Source organism: Arctopsyche grandis, chromosome 3 (assembly GCF_051622035.1).
Source record: "Arctopsyche grandis isolate Sample6627 chromosome 3, ASM5162203v2, whole genome shotgun sequence".
Lineage (NCBI taxonomy): Eukaryota > Metazoa > Arthropoda > Insecta > Trichoptera > Hydropsychidae > Arctopsyche > Arctopsyche grandis.
This window is the reverse complement of record NC_135357.1, coordinates 13,676,225-13,696,951: the sequence shown is the minus strand read 5'-3', so window position 1 is coordinate 13,696,951 and position 20,727 is coordinate 13,676,225. Positions and strand designations below refer to the sequence as shown.

At 30.1% G+C, this 20,727-nt stretch overlaps 4 protein-coding genes across 4 annotated transcripts; 3 read left to right on the top strand and 1 right to left on the bottom strand.

The window, feature by feature from the left end:
• Positions 1 to 3,077: 3,077 nt before the first annotated feature.
• On the top strand, positions 3,078 to 6,846 carry mtDNA-helicase (mitochondrial DNA helicase). Its single transcript, XM_077446567.1, has 11 exons — positions 3,078 to 3,159; positions 3,234 to 3,573; positions 3,664 to 3,887; positions 3,960 to 4,227; positions 4,307 to 4,469; positions 4,568 to 4,724; positions 4,797 to 4,946; positions 5,025 to 5,134; positions 5,208 to 5,286; positions 5,381 to 5,575; positions 5,651 to 6,846. Exons 2-11 carry the CDS (start codon positions 3,285 to 3,287, stop codon positions 5,894 to 5,896), a joined length of 1,881 nt encoding a protein of 626 aa, XP_077302693.1. The 5' UTR covers positions 3,078 to 3,159; positions 3,234 to 3,284; the 3' UTR covers positions 5,897 to 6,846.
• Positions 6,847 to 9,035: 2,189 nt separating this feature from the next.
• On the top strand, positions 9,036 to 13,432 carry LOC143908954 (uncharacterized). The gene is made up of 12 exons (XM_077426815.1): positions 9,036 to 9,153; positions 10,159 to 10,309; positions 10,394 to 10,495; positions 10,576 to 10,700; positions 10,783 to 10,937; positions 11,025 to 11,140; positions 11,376 to 11,482; positions 11,551 to 11,667; positions 11,751 to 11,923; positions 11,992 to 12,069; positions 12,142 to 13,270; positions 13,344 to 13,432. Exons 2-12 carry the CDS (start codon positions 10,172 to 10,174, stop codon positions 13,408 to 13,410), a joined length of 2,307 nt encoding a protein of 768 aa, XP_077282941.1. The 5' UTR covers positions 9,036 to 9,153; positions 10,159 to 10,171; the 3' UTR covers positions 13,411 to 13,432.
• A 738-nt stretch (positions 13,433 to 14,170) lies between these two features.
• LOC143909123 (uncharacterized) lies at positions 14,171 to 14,593 on the bottom strand. Its single transcript, XM_077427024.1, has one exon. It carries the CDS (start codon positions 14,591 to 14,593, stop codon positions 14,171 to 14,173), a length of 423 nt encoding a protein of 140 aa, XP_077283150.1.
• Positions 14,594 to 15,635: 1,042 nt separating this feature from the next.
• Positions 15,636 to 20,726, top strand: LOC143909122 (uncharacterized). The gene is made up of 13 exons (XM_077427023.1): positions 15,636 to 15,989; positions 16,064 to 16,158; positions 16,252 to 16,414; positions 16,494 to 16,634; positions 16,727 to 16,845; positions 16,940 to 17,235; positions 17,308 to 17,422; positions 17,519 to 18,172; positions 18,252 to 18,427; positions 18,512 to 18,619; positions 18,709 to 18,911; positions 19,003 to 19,959; positions 20,068 to 20,726. Exons 1-13 carry the CDS (start codon positions 15,818 to 15,820, stop codon positions 20,724 to 20,726), a joined length of 3,858 nt encoding a protein of 1,285 aa, XP_077283149.1. The 5' UTR covers positions 15,636 to 15,817.
• Position 20,727: the final 1 nt, after the last annotated feature.

The following is a 20,727-nucleotide window of genomic DNA, read 5'->3' as shown; positions in this document are numbered from 1 at the left end:
AAATAATTTCTTCATAAAATTATAAAACATTAATATTCAAATATTTGTGAATTGGCTGTGTTATTAAAAAGAAATCTTTAAAATGTATCTAAATACTGTTTAGAACATTGAAAGATTATTGTACCCAGGGTGTAATTAAATCTATTGAATTGAGAAATTCCATAGCAAAGCAAACACAACGCACCTTATTCAAAAAAAATATATATTTTACAGTAAGAACTGGAATTTTTAAGATGTTAATTGATCCATAATATACTTATGTAGATAGGAAATTATAAATAATTCTGTCCAAATTGAAGAAAGAACATGCCAAAATTAAAAATTATATTAATATTTTAAGTTACTTTAGTCGTTAATTAAGTCATTAAATTTTTTTACGTTTATGTATTAAATTAGTGGATAAGTCAAAAGAAAATTTTTCCTATTACTTTAATTTAATTATATTTATTTGAAAACAACAGCAGAATTTGGTTTATACTTAATAGTTTCAATTTTTACTTTTTTTAAATATTATTAGACAGAAATAGCACGAGAACTACAACAAAATTTCAAAAGAGATTGTTTATAGTATATTATATGTAAAACCATATCAGTACAATTAAGTATGTTTTATACATTGCACTAGTTACAAATTTAAACACTTTTATTGTGTATGTATGTTTGCATGTATGATGATTATTATTTAATATTATATATGACAGTGCTAACTTTTTTCAAGTTTTGAAATTCAATTTTTTTAAGATTTTAAACTAACAAAAAAACAACAAATAATTATAAGTATGTATGTATGTATAAATGAAGAAATGAACATGAAAGTTACAATGTGCCACTAATTATTTGGGATGTTTTGAATTAAATTTAATACTACTACTGTAAAAGCATTATAATAGTTAAATATTCAACATGCATATACATACATAGATATCATTAGGTTACTATTCTGATTCAACAATATATTTTGAATTTTGTATTCTTTCACAAATTTTACGACAAAAAATTTGAAGAATCGTTGCATAGTCTTGAGATTGAGATTTTTTTACCTTTATTTCTTACTATAAAATAATAAATCTCCACCATTGTTTGAAATTTGCATAAAATAGTATAAAATATTTTTAACAAAAAACATTTAATATCACTATTCAATATAAGAGTTAAATGAATTAAAATTGTACTCGCCACCAATTACATATGTATTTTAAGTGTTGATTTTATTAAAGCATACTGAATTGTGGTATATTAGCTAATTTGAAAAATATTACATTTATGAAAATAAAAATATTTAGTTGCTTTTTTTGAAAAATTAGTCAGAATATTAATGAATTGCTTACTTTTTTTGTAATTTCTCCAATGAATGTATAATTTTTATTTTAAATTAGTAAGTACATAGTATTATATGATATTTATAAAACTGAGATTGACTTTATTTCGCATTATAATGCATAAAACTTGTAAATTTGTCGCGTAATCTATTTTTGTAAAACTTCCTATTAACAAAATAATTTCAAAATGTACTAAAAATGTTTAAATCAATAAATCTTTTTATTATTTAGCATATATTTATTTTATGTAACACTTTTTTAATCAAAATACTATTTAATCAACATGGATAGATAGATACCGAGATGCAACCAGAATTTGAAAAGTGGGGGATGCGATATAAAAAGTAATAATTAAAGCCCGGATAACCAGCGTACCGTTAATTGTTCAAATGTTGTAAATGCATAGTTAAAGGTTTGCCGAACCTTTTTTTACAAACCATTTACAACAATTGAACAATGAGCTTTGGGTCCGTACTCTAGTAATAATATGTCTTTTTACATAAACAAACTGTTTAGTTTTTTATTTAATATTTAATATTCACCATTTTCGTACCACGTAATTAACTAAATAATAAGACCAATTCTAAATGTACAACAGATTAATTCAATAATAATGTATGTGTGGTAACAATCCATAGTTTTGAATGAAATCATCGTAATTTTTCAACTTAAAATAAAAGTTACATTTTTTTAATTAAAAATATTAGTAATTGAAAATATTATAAACTTACGAAGTCATGAAATATATCAAAAATGTTGCAACGTAAAATTAAAGGCTATTTATAGAGACGTAGCGTATTTATAGAGACGTACAGCGTAATATTAACAACAGTTATTTATTCGTAAGGGCCCTTCTATTATTATTACATTTCTCTGACCGACCCCCACTACCCGGACCCAGTCAGTTTCCGGTCGCGCGAGTCTACCAAGTACAAGTACAGATTAAGTCTCTCCTGGAAGGGAGTTGAGCAGAACTCCTGCTATTTTAGCCCATTAGGAAAACAACTGGAAGTCAGCTGTACGAGCTGACTGTCTTCAGAGAGGAAGGGACCTCGCCAGTCACCACAGCCCAGCGTCGACGAGAGTGCATCTCGACCTGGTCTCCTTCAGCTCCTCTCCAGTTAGCTCGTACAGTTCTGTAATCTCGTAATTTGACGAGATTACAGAACTGGGTAGTAGTGCGAAATAATCCCTTTACAATTGTGAAATTATTCATGCCGAATTTGTTCTCCTTTAGGAAAATAATGCTTTCAATAATATACAAATTATGTATAAAAGTTCCGATTTCTTATTGGAGGAAGTATCATCGCCCTTCCGCCAAATAACCAAGAGAATAGCTTTGGAATGAAACAGTTCGGTGATTATTGGTCACAAAGCGCTCTAAATCTCTATAACGGAACACTAAAAGGAACCAAAAGTCACTAAAATCTCTATGACGGAACATCTGGAAGCCAAAAAGTCCATCATACTAACGATAACTGTCATACTAACGAGAACTCTATTGCCAAATATTCCGTATTCGCGATTTTCATGGCAAAAATTGTCTTTTGGGCGATCGCAATGTGACTAATAATCCAATTACTAATCCAATTACCTAATCGAATATTGCAACCTGTGGTTGTTATTTAGGAACTGGTTATGGAAAAATTCCTAAATATCGGGTGTATCGGGTGTAGATATCGGTAGTGTGGACGTAGCCAATGAAACATATATAAAACCAATAATTTTTGTACTGGCAGTATTACGTTGAATTTTGATAGATGGCAATATTCCGAATGACAGTATTTTGAGCGGGTCTTTGTTTGGGGTTATGTGTATCATCCAATGTGCTGGACTTAGAGTAAATCATATTAAAATTATCTAAACTTATTTTATGGAATATATTATTTTAGTCATTTTTTTTTTGTATTTCAGATGATATTATTTGTATAAATTGTGAAAAACTGATTTTGTACAAAATTATAGATGTCAATGACTAAAAAATCTCTATCATATTTGAGATATAAATTCTCTTATGATAAACAAAAAAAAATTTATAGTCCATCAGTTTTCGAACGTTCCCTCAATTATCGACAAATACACAATGCAGTTAATGTTGATTTGCCTTCAGTATCTGTATCTGACATGCGTCGATCCTTAAGATTGCACGGTTTCTCTGTTGATGATGGTTTTACTTGTCTTTTAACAAAATGCCCAATATGTAAAAGTTTAGGAAAGCCTTCTATTGGATCTGCTTATATAAATAAAGTCACTGGTAATATTGTACATATATAAATAGTTCTCAATGCACGAGATTGCACGTATATTTGAAATCATGATAAATATTTTCAATATTTTGTATTAGGTTTCTTTCTTTGTACGACGTGCGATAATTCAGGACAATGGAGTTCTTTGGAACATGTTATGAAACATCCAAAGGATTGGATAAATACAAATATTGCTGAAAGTATAGTAAAAATAAATGAAAGTTTTATAAAAGTTTGGCATGACCTTACTCAAGAAACTGTTCCATTGTCTAACATAGAAAATAACAGATTGGATGAGATATTGAATCTATTCGACTTTCCTGTAATTTTTTTTTTTAATTTGAATATTGATTTCGTTAATACATTATTTATGTAAATTTTGAAAATGTTATAGGTTTTTCCTGACGCTTCCAAATTACTGGCCGATGTAAGAATATCGTTAGATAATAACACTATATACTTCCCTCTTCAAAATGCTTCAGCACAAGTAGTAGGTTATAAAAAGATTGAAAATGGATCAATGAGTGAGATAACGGTACCTCACAATGACTGTGGTGGTCTTTTTTATTTAAAAGGAAGTCGACCATTTTCTAAAGAGCACCCGGTTACTATTGTACCAAGTATAAATGATGCATTGTCAATAGCTTCACAAAAATTACCTGGTTAATGCATTTTTACTTGAAATACATATATTATAAATTTGTTTTATTTTTTATAATTAAATTAATAATATCATTTAAGGTGGTGCTATATGTTTACCATATGGGGTCGGAAATTTACCACAGCAAGTATTACCAGCTTTGGAGAAATGGCCCAAACTCACACTGTGGATTGGTGTTGACACTATTGAACATGTGAGAAATCTTACTCGAAAATTGGGGGAAGCACGGTGCTTGATTGTCAGGTTAATTTTCTTTTTTTTATGTTAAATTTTGTATTAAATATACATATGTACATATATCCCAGCTTGGATTTAACTTTAATATTTTGTACCATTTTAAGAGCTACCGATGTACAACCATCCGCTAGAGAAGCTTTAAGGCAACAAATGGATCTTAAAAGTATCATTTCTTCAGCTCATCCTCTGTGGCATAAATCAATTATAACTTTTAAAAATTTACGTGAAGATGTACTTTCCGACTTACAGAATATTGATAAAGTATAAGAAAGGCTATTTAAATTAATATAAAATTATTTTAGAAAGTACATAGTTACTTGTTATTCATTTAAGGTTCAAGGTTTAAAATGGAAAAGATACCCTACTTTAAATAGGTTGCTTCGTGGACACAGACGAGGAGAATTAACTGTTTTAACTGGTCCAACAGGATGTGGGAAAACTACATTTTGTAGCGAATATTCTTTAGATTTAGCTTTGCAAGGAGTAGGACCATTAATACTATTATTGTACATGTGTATGTAGTAAAAAAAGCTAAAATTATATTTTATATAATATTTTTAGGTAAACACTTTGTGGGGAAGTTTTGAAATAAGAAATGCAAGATTAGCAAGGACAATGTTACAACAACTTGCTGGATTTCCATTAGAAGAAAATTTGGACAAATTTGATGAGTATGATATTATTTTTAATTATATTTTTAAAGTTAAATAGTTGATTGAAAGCTATTTAATTATTATTTTTCAGGTATGCAGATTGGTTTCAAAATCTTCCTTTTTATTTTCTTATGTTTCATGGTCAGCAATCTATTAAAGATGTAATGGAGGCATGTATATGTAGATTCTAATGTAGTGTTGAGTTTCTATTTAAAATTATTATGTCGTGATCTCTTAGCATATAAACGTATTTTTTTGTTTTAGGCCGTTCAACATGCAACTTATGTTCATGATATAGCCCATGTTGTAATTGATAACGTGCAGTTTATGTTGGGCATTGGTGATGAACCTTCCAAGCATTCTGAACGTTTTTGGAGACAAGATGCTGTCATAGCAGCATTCAGAACGTTTGCTACCAAAACAAACTGCCATGTAACACTAGTCATGCATCCTAGAAAAGTGAGAAATACAATTTTATTTAAAGAAAGAATTGCAAATTTTGTTGTAAATCAAACAGCTGCTTCATTATTTTAGGAAAGAGATGTTGATGATTTATCAACCAATTCAATTTTTGGAAGTGCCAAAGCATCTCAAGAAGCAGATAATGTATTAATTATTCAAGACAAGAGATTGACGGCAATCAAAGGTAAAAAATATCTTCAAGTTGCCAAAAATCGTTACAGCGGTGATCTTGGTATTATGCCATTAGAATTTGACAAGCAAGCATTAAGCTATGCGCAAAAAAAGAAAACGCAAACCAAAGACCAAGAAACAAATTAAACCAAATTGATCTTCATGCAGTTGTACACCATATGCATGTATCGTTTTGTATTATGATCTAACTATTATATGTGATATTTTTTAATGAAATCAAATATGATTCTGTATTTTAAATATTCTATTGAATATTTAACTATATTTTTAAGGGGCAGCCATTTATTCAGAATCGATATTCGGTTCAACTTCTTTTTTAATGAACGTATTAGAATAAGTTTAGGATCAAATAAGTCGACGAGATAATTAGCAATATCCTAGAATGATAGATAAGAACAAATCAACTATTTTCCCTGGTAGTTTTTAAAATTTTTGTGTTTATTTTTATATGAATTTGTTAGTCACCGAATAGGAAAAAACTATGGTAATTCGCTTGATTTTAATTGTGCTTATGTTCACTAAATCTGTATTTTATCTTTGAAATTCAAATAGTCGACAACTTTAGACCATAATTGTGGTCCTATGTATTTTAAACTCGGAAATGTGTAAAAAATACACAAATTTAGGTTTTATTAGCAATCTCAATTATTCACAAGGCATTTCTGGGAAAGGAAGTCATTTATGTTTTCATGATATTAGAGAGAACTTTCCTTTACGATAGTAAAAATATTTGTTTAGTAACAAGATTTTTTAAATATATTTCTACTGAAAATATTAAAATTAAAAAAGGGAGCAGAGAGGAATATAGGACCGCATTATGGACCTTTGGCGTCCAACAGAAAAATCTAATTTGTATCATTGATCAGGATATTATTTTTAGTATACATATTTCTACACAGAGCAGTCTCCATGTGGAGATGACATTAAATTGTGATCACGCCAGTGTTAGTTCTGAATCGTTATATGTAGGTACATATAGTTTTTTTTTATATCAGTGGAAATTAAATAATATTGAAATGTTCCATTGTATGGAATATTAAGTTACCAATGTTTTTGTAATAAAATAAATGAATCTAAAAACTAGTTTCATTACATTATTTAATTAGATTAGCCGATTATTATTATTATGAAAGATTTTAATTTTTAAATAATTTAATAGTATCGTATTAAAATAAGTGAAAGTGAAAGGTTTATTCAATAGATTGAATAAAATCTTCAGTGTTTCACAATTGTTGATTCACATCAATTACATATATCAACATTTTTGCAAGACGATTATGATGACGGTGTAATGTCGAGACAGTCGACACTTCCTAGTTGAATTGAGGCGCACTGCAACCAACTATTAAGTTTTGCTCGATGAATTGGGAAGAGAAACATCTACATATGACGGAGCTGCTATAGCGATTTTTGCAGTGGAAAAGTTGAGTGGCGAGAGTTGTTTTATAGTGTTTTCAACTCATACTTATTGAATAATAATGATGGTATTGGTACTTATGTAGTTATAAAATTTTAATCGTAAGTATCACCTCAGGCAAACTGTAGTGGCACCTATGTATGGTTGGGGTTTATATATAATGGATAAATAAATATGTAGAAACTTTTTTGGTGTCGATGTTTTGAAAAAATATTGTAATTCTGTACGTTTTTGTTTTTAATAATCAAACAAATAAATTATTAATCACTGGATTTATCACAATGACTAATGTCTGCTCTTGAAGTTAATCGTACCCCGTTATAAAAACTTCGTGCGCAAAAAGGTAAATATGTATGAGACAAGGACAAATCCAATGAATATTGTATTGAAATTAATATTTAAAACAATGTATCGATTCACTTTTTTAATACTATTGAGAATTTGTCTCCATCCATGTCGCTCTTAAGGCTAGACTGCACTATGCGACCACGACCTGCTGCAGAACGACACGACACGGCAAAGTTGATACAAAAGGCGGTAATTGGATTATTAGTCACATTGCGGTGGTCACAAAGATAATTTGTCATTACAATCGCGAATACGCAATATTTGGTACTCAAGTTCTAGTTAGTATGATGGACTTTTCGGCTGCCAGATGTTCCGTTATAGAGATTTTAGTGACTTTGTGACCAATAATCACCGAATCACAAAAGGCGTGTGACTGTCTGTGAAAACTGTCGCGTGACGCGTAGTGCGTTCTATCTCATATAATCTCAATACAAACAATATTTGGCCGCGCACCTCCGTGTCGTGTCACAGACGCATAGTGCGGTCAGACCTTTACTTCCTAGAATCTGGGAATCACCCAGGTTGCACCTGACACTTGACAAATAACAACTGTTTGGCGCATTGACTGTCCAGCTAACAAAAAAAGACAACTATTTTTTACACCGCGACAAAAATATTTTAAATCAATATATAATTTTCGAACAGCAATGAAATTTAGGGGGGGGTGATTGCTCCCATCGCCCCCCTCTGGACCCGTCCTTGGTGTGAGAGAAAAATGCAGTAACGTTCCTAGACCAGAGATTGGCAGCCTTTCGTACCTCACGGACCACTAAATTCATAATTTCAAATCCTATGAACCACTAATATGATTTTTTTAAATATGCATTTGTAAAATAGTGATCAGAGAACTTTTATTTTTTTTTATTATAATGAAATGCAATTGTCGTGCTTGCTTATACCCACGGGATGACCACGAGATAACGTGACTTAGCCAATATCAAGAAGCCCAATACAATCGTTACAATTAAGTCTCATAAGAGAGGTCTGCCATCCGATGCTAATAACCAGGGCCCGCGCAGAGAAGTGTTATACAATAGAAGTGCCTTTTTGAACAAATACCCTGTGTCAAACGCGTTCACAGTACTATAATTAGTAATAATAGTTGTCTCTGTCACGCTCGTAAGCGTGTCCGCGCGCGAGAAAGAGTCAGAACATCGTGCCTACGCGCCAGCTTTTAATTAATAGACTTTTTTTCACGAACGGAGTGTGGCCACAGCCACACCGCAACTGTCGACACTTTTGATGCCTTAGGGCACTTTATTGTATAACACTTCTCTGGGCCCGCGTCATATTTAAAAAAAAAACTTGCACCAATCGAGAACATAAATAAACTTGTTGTAGTAAAGAAATGAAATGCAAAGGAGGTATGTAAAAAAACGGAATGGATCCGTAAATACGATACTACACCAGGAACATTGCCAGTGCCTTTCTTTCACTGCAATCAGTTATCATCCCGATTATCTTTCTCTTCTAGATTTATCGGTAAGAGTGGCTATGGTCAATAATAATACGTTGGTATACAGAAGTGTGGTCAAGTGACAGAAGCGCCAGTTTCCCGCCAAATCTCCGCTTGGTTAGTCTACTCAGCTTTCTCGGGTTCCTCGCCTCTTCGATTCAGGTTACAAAACTATCATATTTCCTTAGATGTTGAATTTGAATAGGCCACAATTAATGTCTAGCTTGTATTACATTTACCTTTTTAAAGTTATCTGATAATTATTGTCATAAATATACATATGTATATGATTGCAAAATACACCGAACGGTATGTTGCTTGGTGTTGATTAATGCATGCTCATATATACATTCCTTTGACTGTAGTTAAATAACATCATTTATTTAGATCCAAGGGTGAGTTTCTGACTTAATATCATACCAAAATCTTTTAACCGATTAAATTCTCATTTAAAATTTGAAGCGTTTTTTTTTTTACTTAGGCTGGACACCAGTGCATTGTCCATACAAACGTATTAGACTTCTCCCTTCCTCAATTATGGCACTAGATAAATTATTTTTTAATATGCTATGGATATCCACCATTGGGATGCATCTATCGTTTTATTTTTTTGATTAGTTATTTTTTATAGGAGCTAGGAGCCGTCAAACATCAATAAAATCGCCTCTTTTTTACACCCACGAAAAGAGTCCAGCGTACTTATTTAACGGTCGATTTAAAAAAAAATACGCGCATAGTTGCACAGAAAATATCTTTCTCATACCGATGATGAATTTTTTTTAAAAATTGGTCCAGTTTCGGAGGAGAAAATAGGACAATACGAAACATCGATTTTGTCAATTTCAAATACATTTTATCTGGTCGAAGCGCAACTGTCGCATTCACTCAATATATATGTACATATATTGATATATATTGTCGCATTCACTCAACATATACATTCACTCAATATATATATATCGAAGAAAGGAACGGCAACAAAATTAAGGTTTCGGGTGTACAGCCCTCTTAAATATTTTATTATTTGACTTTCACCAATCTTATTATTATTTATAGCCAGTTATTTATTTACAATCATGCTTTTATTAAATTTTAATTTGTTCAATTGTCTTTTATTATTAAAAAAATTGTGCTGAATCTAATTTATGTCTATCTATCTTTATTTAGATTGTCAAATAATATGGGAAAGCCTGCAAAAGGTTATTTGCGCCGAAACTCGTCTTTACCGTGCCGTTTCTGTCATTCAACAGTTGACAATGAGCTGGAATATGGCCCTATATATACGATAAGTTCAATCACCTGCCATTATTTTTGCCTTGTAATATACACATATACGTATTTTTAATGCAATTATATTTAATTTATTATTATTATTTTAAAATAATTTTCAAATATACTTCAGCTTTTTTCAACAACTTTGATTCAAAATGGCAAAGATAGAGATGGCGTTTTTGGATTTTTATATACTGATATTATGAGAGAACTGAAAGCGGCCCAAAGAAAGGTATCACTATTACTATTACTTTATATAATGACGATTTTCGTCATTTTTTTATAATGCAAATTTAAACTTGTTTTTTAAAGCGTTGCGTTTATTGCAATTTACACGAAGCAACTGTGTTTTGCTGCCATAGGTCATGTAGAAAAGTTTATCATATGACATGTGGTGTACGGAATGGTGCATTGTTTTTGTTCTATAAAACATTTCAGTGAGTTTATATTAAAGATTTTTTTTTCTAGATACAATTTCATCATTTTACTTAATTGATGCTTAATATAATTTTTTTTCAGGTCATTTTGTTTAAACCATCGAGTAAATCAAGATATTCCAAAATATATACTTGCTCAGAGAAAAATACCAACTGTTGTTCTGGAAAGAGTCAATATTCAAAATAAAACTAGTAAACATTACGAAAAACGTAACGATACTACTAAAATAATTACACGTAGGAAAACAAATATGGATTTAAAAATTATTTTTATTTATTATTTAAAAGTTTATATTAAATTTACTTTTTATATTTATTCATTAGATTCAGATACAGCATGTAGCATTTGTTATGAAAGTGTAGAACCATATCCTTTGGTTAATACATTTTGGCCACCGTGTTGCAAAGGAAATCAATGGTTTCATCGCAACTGTTTGAAGGTTGGACTTATTGATATTATATTATATATATACATATATATATATATATATATATATATATATATATATATATATATATATATATATATATATATATATATATATATATATATATATATATATATATATATATATACATACATATATATATATATATATATATATATATATATATACATATATATATATATATATATATATATTACATATTTTTATTCATGAAATTATATTACAGAAACTTGCCCAGTCTGTGGGAGAATATTTCCTGAAGTGTCCATTATGCAATAATAGTACTGTATTCATTGATGCCTTATACAAATTCGGTATACATATCCCATCTCGGTAAATGCTTACTTTAATTTTCTTGAGAATTTTTTTTCAGACAAAATGTTAAGTTAAAATTTTTTTAGGGATGCATCTTGGGAGCTAGAAAATGGAGCATTTGCTGAATTATTAGAAAGACCTTCCACTTGTAGTATACCAATTTGTCTCTGTCCAGAAGGAAGAACTTACCATGGGTCTAAAAGGTCGGAAAGAAATATAGTGTGTAGTTTTGACGTTTGGATTACATTATAAATGTGTGCGTTATATTTTATAATTTGATCTATAGATGGGAAATAGCTATTTGTAATTGCTGTGGGTCAAATGCCACTCATTGGGAATGTGTTGGTACTACTAACAATTTTTATGAATGTGATTTATGCACTGACATTATTAAATCATTGAAATATAAAAATTCAACAAAAGAATCTATAACAACTGATGAGTCTGATGATGTGAATGGTAAAAATATTTTCCATTTTAATTCAATTTAATAACCTGTTAAAGAAAATATTAAATATTTCTTAAAGTTTTAGATGATTCCGACATTGAAGAACTGGATAAAATTGATGATACTTTTATTGAAAATCCATCAATTTTTACTAAAAGTAATATATTTTTACTTGATTTATGCTGATAAATAATTGCTTTCTTTTGGTTTTAATATTTATAAATTTTAGTTCCAGAAAATATTTTTTCAATGAAGGATGATTCGAATTCTGATGAACAATTCATTTTCGATGCTAAAAAGAAATCTATTGTGCTATCAACGTCAGACAAAAAATTAGTTGATGTAAATCAGTTGAACAACAGTGATGAAAAACATATTTCTGAAATTTTTGAGCATTGTTCAATTAACAATGGTAGACACATACATTCAGAAAACAATGCTCATAATAATACTAAAGATTTATGCAAACAATCCCATTTATCGTCTAATGGTAATGCGATTATTAAAATTGAAAATGTTAATACTGAAATATGTATTAAAAAAGAAAACAACGAAGAGACCTCGAATGATTGTTTTGCCACATCCTTATCGAATCTAGATGGTGCCAAAAAATATACAGAAATAAATACGGATAAGTTGTGTTTAGTAAGTAGAACAGCAACGCAAAAAAGCTGTGCTACTTCTATTGAAGATGTCACAATAAAAAGCGAAAATAATTTTATATGTAATAAACGTCTCTTTGAAATTGCCAAACATTCTCGAAAGTTGAATAATGCAATAGACAAATATTTTTTTGAATTAGATCCTTACAAACACAAGAGACTCCAAATTTCCAACACTGAACTAGAGTGTGTAAAAAATAAAAAATCTGTTATTAAAAAGAAATTCAACCCAAAAAATTACAATACTATCAACAAATACTTTTTTCCTATTTCTTTTGGAAAGCCTGTAAATAATTCAAACTCAAATACATCTAATATAGTAGTATTGGATATATTAACGGAGTATAATACTAAAGATAAAAATATGTTGTCAACTATTAAAAACGAAAATTGCAACTCTGAAAATGAATTTGGTAATCAAATGACAAAAGTTGATTCAGAAACCCAAACAGTGGTGAGTTACCGCAGAGAATTAAAATTAAAAAGAAAAATTTCCGGTCCTCCAGCTGATGATCTTAAGGTAAAATGCAGAAAAATGAATAATATAGAAAGAATTGTGAGATTCAGAGAAGAAATATGCAGTGAGAATGTTTTTATAGAAAGTATAGGAGAAAACGATGACTTACACCAACAAACTTGCTTAGAAGAGAAAACTAAGCATGTTGAGTCATCGAACAAAGCAGGAGTAGATACATCGTAATAATATTTTTAAATTTATATATACTACATACATATGTATATGAATTGTAATATGGTAATTTTTTTTCAGAGATTTTATAACGACTGATAATTACAATAAGAAAGATGCGTCGACATCTACCGAATTTAACATTTGAATAATAATTGTGCAGGTATGAATGAACTTACATAGGTATTATTTTTATCTGATCTCAAATATTGAATATTTTTTACGCTTTTTAGTACACAAATTCTGTTTTATTTTGCGACTAATATGATACTAAACATCTAATACAAAATACCACGTTTGTATTTAGTAATGCATTGATAAAAGAGTATTATGTCAAATCCAACATTTTTTAGTACATTCAATTTTGACTGAGACATGTACATACATACATATTCGACTTCAGAAGATATTGTAATTTATAAAAATAGTAAGTTATTAATATTTTTTTTTAGGTAAAGTATGGAACCTTTGAGCTCAGTGCGAAGCTGTCAAATTGAATATATATTTTTGTCTCTTTGTTGTCGCTTTCCTTATGCTTGAGAGTTGTGACTTTACTGTCTTCTGGCTTCCACAATGCGGCTCATTGTGGTCTTCCAGTCCTCTCGACATCCCGCAGTTCGCAGTTACTAAACTGCAGTTTTCCTAGTAGCAGCCCTGACCTGGTTACTCCATACCGTTAGGGATCTTCCTCTTCCCCCGTTTTTACTCAACGCTTCCCAGAACAACCAATTTTTTCCGTTTATCCTGGTCACGCCTCAAACAGATGTACGATAATCTATCGCTGACCCCCAGCTCTTGCAGAATGGTGGCATTGATTATTATCGCTGTTCAGGGGATCCTAAGCATCCGTCTCCAGCACCAGCATCTCACTGCCGATGCATATTTCTTATTGTAATTATTTCAAGTGTTTATTCTCTACCTTTCTCAAGCTCGCACCTTCCATATAGGAATACGGGGAAGACCAGACGCATTTTTGTAGACACGGTGATGCTCTGGTCTTTGGAAATTTTGCTCAGTTTCGACATTGAACTTTTCGCCATGCCTATCCGGTGTTTTATTTCAGTCTCGCGCCCTCCGTCGTTCAATAACGTTAATCCGATGTAAATTAATCCGTGTACGACTTTCAGATTAGATAGAGCATTCTGATCCACCATCATAATTTTAGTTTTCGCTTTGTTCATCTCGAGTCTTAGTATTCTGCTATCACGTTGCAGACGACAGTGCAGATCCGCTATTTCCTCTTCAGAGTTGGCTATGAGAGTGGTATTATCAGCGTATCTAAGATTAGATATGCTTTTACCCCCAATTTTTGCTCCTCCCTCCCCAATCATCAAGCGGCCTTCTCATTATGTACTTCCCGTTGCATTAAGGGAAAAAATATATTGAACAGCATTGGAGACAAAATGCACCCTTGTGGATTTGAAGTTTTGACGTTAACAGCTTGTTTACGATTGTTAATGTAAAATTGTCCTGATATAGACAGATTTACGAGGTGTGCCAGAAAACCCATTTCTATAAGAACCCTCCACATGCACTCCCACTTCACACAATCATATGAACATTCATATGTATGTAAATATATAATTTATATATATAATCCTTATTTTTTCTCATGTATTTTGTATATTTGTGCAAATAAATAAGTTTTAACCTTAATGAATTTTATTTAAAATGAACCAATCCGAGTTTGTTATATTTCAAGTATAAGAGTATTATTTAAGGTTAATTATATGATGATACTGTTTTCTTTTATTATTATTATTTATATTATATGATTTACTGAAATGGGTTTTTATCTGTACAAAATAATAAAAAAAATCTGACTTATCATTGACTCAATTAAATAGTGAAACACTAACCACTAAAGTATAGTAATTAAAAATTACAATATATATGTATTGAGTATTCGAATACATGTATTCCAAATTCTTGAAAATTTATTATTTTAGGTTAATAACTAAGATTTAAATATGAAAAATATGGGTCTACCTCACGGGACCGAAAGTGAAACGCCCGAAAACGCAAAGATCGAAAATTGAAAGATAAAAAAAGGGTGTCCCCCCGTCGTACATACTCACTTGATTTGCGCAAGCAGGATACAAGAGGAACAGGCTTTTCCTCCCGTATTCTGCGCGCGCACATTAAACAAGGCTGTATGACAAAAAGAGATAATTTCACCGCATGCCACTCATATACATATATTATATATACATAGTACCGTTTACCATGCACCCTATTTTTTTGATTTTTCGACTTGAGATCTTTCGATTTTCGATCTTTGCCTTCCGATATTTGCGTTTTCGGGCGTTTCACTTTCGGTCTCGTGGGGGAGACCGGAAAAATATTTGGTTAGGTGTAAATTATTATTTTACTACAGTATGGATAAAAAGGATTTATGAGTGAGTAATGGTCGGTGAAATGTATGGTTATGTTCAGTCGATAAATGCTACCGTTGCTAAGTAACCACATAACAAAACTTAGTAAAGCCACGAAAACTTTTTGTGAATGTCGTTTTATGAAGTAGAAAGGATAATAAAGCCTAGTTGAATGGGAAAATGACAAATTTCGTGAATATGATCGAAAATAATAGTGAAAGTATTGAAAATATGACTCCGGAAGAGTTTCAAAGAAAATTATGGACTTGGTTAGAAGAAAAAGGAATATTTTCGGAGATGAAGACACATTTACGCCGTCAGATGATTGATGTTTTGAAAGCCTCAGAAATTGGTAAATAAATTCCTAACCTGAAATATTTCGAGTTTCTATTGTTAAACAGTGTTTATAAATTTTGCATTTCCCAGGTCAAATAGTTTCCAGCAATCAGAAGTCTAAACGCAGTCTTTCGCCCAAGTATAAAGCGATTAATTTACTAATAGCCGAATATTTATTGCAACAGGTTGATTATTTTTATGGTTATTCAATGTAAAATTGATATAATACTATTTTCAATTTTCATTATTATTGACTAAATGTATATTTACTTTACAAGGGATATCAATATGCATTGTCGATATTTAGTATGGAAGATCCCACCCTTTCAATATTACCTGAGCAAATACCTCATAATTTTGCAAAACCAGAATGTGATGATCGCAAAGATGCCGTTTTTAAATTTTTAGATGAAGACGTTTGTGATATTTTAGAAACTCTTGGTAATTATACATATATTAATACCATTTTAGATATAATTTTGTAAACTGTGATGCATAGGGTTTTAAAAATATTTTTAAGGATTTTCGAAAGATTTTCGTGAAGTTCAAGAAATATTTGAACATTACAATGCCCCAAAGTCAAAAGATACGTTAATAATATGTTTGATTCGGTCAATGTCAACATTAGCAAATGAGATGAGCAAAGAAAAACATTTTAAAGGTAAATAATATTCGTAATCCAATCAATGATTATACATATATAAAAAAATAAATATTTTTGAACATGTTGATCTGAATATGGTATCCTTCTAGGTGTCAATGATGTGCAAAAGCAACCTTACCAAACCAAAATAACTCAAACAACAGATGAAATCAATCTCCTTTATACTGATTTTAAAGAAAATACAATGTCAAATCAAACAGCACATGAGGTATATATATGTATATATTTTTATTTGTGGTGTTTTGAATTTTTATCTATGGAAATTGTCTTCAAATCGATTTTTTTATTGTTGCAATATGTAGTTACATCAAAAAATGCAAATAGCATTTGATCAAGAGCTGGAAATTATTAAGAAGAATGAACGAAAAAAATACATAAATCATTTAAAAAGCATTGAAACTGAAATGACGTTTAAACTTAAAAAAGAAAGAGAGAAATTAAGACAACGGGAAATTGATTATCAAAATAATTTATTAAAAGAATTTGAGGTTGAATTTCAGAGGGTGCAGGAAAAAGAACGCTTAAAAGAAATAGAAATTGAAAGGAATTTACAGAAAGATCTTGAAATTGAGAGAAAAAAACTTTTCGATGAATATAGGTTTTTTGAAATTATTTCTATTTAAGAAATATTCACATAATTTGCAATTTGAAAAGTGTTGTTGTTTTTCAGAAGTGTAGCTCAAAGTAAAACTATGAATTCATCAGTTTTGATGGAATTGCAGCAAGCATCCCTGGAGGCAGCTATTAAAGCAGTTCAACACCAATCTTCTCGACTACGGAAGAAGGTTGTGAATATTTTCTTTATTACAACATTTTAAACTTACAGCAAAGATCACGTTTCAAAGACATCATAACGCACAAAATATCACATTTATTTTCAGGAGAACATGTTGGATCATAAGCTATTTTCTTTAAATACTCAAAACGTATTTAAAGAAAAAAATGATTTTTCTTCCCAAATCTCAGGAATAAATGAATCAATCGACCCAGAAAATAAGAGATTTGGTTCTCAGATTAAAAAGTTTACAAATAAAGTTACTCAAACTCTTATGGTACAAACAAATGCAGTGGCATGTCAAATTGATAACAATTTAATTACTTCATCGGAAGGAGTATACTCAACAGATGACAAAAAAATAATGGAAATAGAAAAATCAATAAATATAAAAATTACAACATCTTCAGTTGAATGCCAAACTGAATTGAAATCGCCCAATTTTCAAAATAAAGTTTGTTCACTGTGCAGAAAAAACATTCAAAAATCACCAACAGCGCAATCGTTATTGAATCAGTCATCGATGCATATGAATTCAGATCAAACATCTGGAGAAAATGACAAAACCAATTCAAGTGAAATGTTGCCAAGTGAAAGTGAATTACCAAGTAAATATGGTAGTTTTGAAATTCAAACAAAATTTGCAGAATACAATAAAAAAGAGTCGTCTTCAAATCGAATCCAAATTGTTACTTCTTTACAAAACCTACTTAAAAATTTGCAGAGTGAAAATGTTTCACTCAAATCCCATAGTCAACAGGTACGTACAAAAAGATGCTAAAGATGAATGAAAATGTGATCACCAATTATGTATTAAGCGATTATTTATATTTGATTAGCAACAAAATCACATCAAGGAGTTGTTGAAGAAACACGCGTCTATGTGCAAAGAAGTGAGCGAAGCTCGTATCGAGGCTCAAGAATTGTCCAATCAGTTGTTGCAATTGGAAAAAGTGATTGACGCAAATTGTAAATCACCATTTGAGCAGGAGGGACTAACATTGAAAAAATCCAGGTTTTATATTAGAAATCATTTTTTTTTAATTTAGTTTAACAATAATATTAATATACAATAATGAAAACCTGTCTGTATTTTTAGAAGCTTTTTGAATAATGAGGATAAATATGAAAGAAAAGAAAAACCCAAAAAAACAGATTACAAATTTACTGATAAAGGATTGGAAAAAATTAAGGAAACGTTAAAATTGTAAGTATACGTCATTCAATATACCATTTTTGTATGTTTATTAAATACCATAATGAAATTATCTATGTATATGAGTATGCTATTTTCAGATTGGAGCGCGAGGGAGAAGAATTGGACAAGTCGTACAAGGCATTTAAACTTCGACAAATTGATGATTCTAAACTGAAAATTTCCAATATTACAAATAAAAATGAAAACTTGGAAAAAACCACATTGTCAGCATCTTCATCTTCTTTGCTGTTGAAGCATTTGAAGGATATTAGAATATCGAGAGAGAAATATCAAACAAGAGGTAGTACAATGAAAATTTTAAACATTTTTTTCCATATGAATTTATTTTTATTTTGATTTTTAATCCTGAAAAGCAAATTGATTTTTTATAGAACAATCTTTCGACTCACATTATTCAATGGATTATGTGAATAGTACTCATCTAAACACCGAAAGAGCCCAAGGTCATCTAATGAGTTTTGACAGGGATATACTTCAAAATTACATTGCCATTTCGAAAGATATTAACATGTATAATTCTAAAAATCCAAGAGCTTTTGCGAATATATTAAAGCAGCGATTTATCACTAATAAAAAAGGCTCTTTGAACGATATCAACAATTTTGCCCCATTAGATACACCTAGAACTAGATATTCGCATAAACACCTTTCTTCAAAATTATTAGGTGATCATTTATCTGCCAAAGAAGAAATTTATAAAAGAAAATATCAATTTCAAGCCCCACAATGTTTATCTAGTTCTAAAAATCGACAGCAATTAACTTTAAACAAGACAAATGCACTTGGCAACAATATGGATGATGACCTTAAAATTTCGGATGAAGATTTAGTGCCTGTTATTTGTAATGAACCTTTGGATTCGTGCACTCAAACTCATACAGTGCTCAGTGATAAAATCGACAAAAAAAATCTGTCACGACCCACACATGAATCAATAGATACAAATTCAAAAATTAAGACAAATGTTCGGAAATGGGCTAAATTAAATTTGAAAAACATTAATTCATCTTCAACTAAAACTGATTCAAACATAGAATTAATTAAAAATAAAACTTTTTCTGTCAATAGCTATAAAAACAAATGTAATAATGATATTGAAGATATTTTTAAGCATGATAATAAGCGATCCTCGCCTATTTTGAATGATTTAACACAAAGTGGGACCGACAATAATATACAAGTGATTAAAATTGATAATAATAAATATTCATCTCAGGAAGGAAATCATGAGAATCATTCGAATGAAAATTTAACTGTATTCATAGCAACCAGTAATGGTGATTGTGTTAAGGCTACTGATGAAATAATCCATATTAAAAATGATAGTAGTAATATTCAAAATGTTGTTTCACCAAAACATAATGATTCGTTGCACGTGTTATCAAATGAAAATAATATAAATAATTCTGAGACTATTTTCAAAAATATTGATGAAGTAAGGAAGTTAGACAGTGAGGAATTTAATAAAATATCTGATACATTCGATACGAATAATGTTGAAACCTTATCTTCCATTCAGTTAAATCCTTTAATTAACAAGAAAGATTTCCAAGATAATGTAATAGAGAAAATAAATTATTTGGAAAATGTGAATGATAGTCAATCTAGCAGTAGTCATGAAATTGTAAATGATTTAAATAAAAATATAAAATCAGAAACTGAACAAGGATCGAGTCACGATAATTCTAAAATAATTTTACAAGGAATTAAAGATATTACGATTGGAGATGACCACAATTTATTAAATGATAATCACGTTGAAAATATAAACAGACCATCAGATGATGTCTCAGACAAACAGGATCGATTATCAAGGAATGAAGATCCGAGTGGAATGTTAATCGATAATACTCAAGAGCCTATTTCAAAATTAAAAAGTGATTTTGATGACAAAAAAGAGTTAGATGATAAAATTGATTATCTTAAAGAAGATCAAGGAAATGATCAAAATAATATTGAATTTGGAGAGCATCAGTCATCTATCGGTTCCCCAACATCTAATGAATTAATCTTATCGACTAGTATAGAAATCAGCAATAATTCTCACATATCGGTACCTAAGGATTCTGATGAAGATGATGCATTTTGGAAGTAAT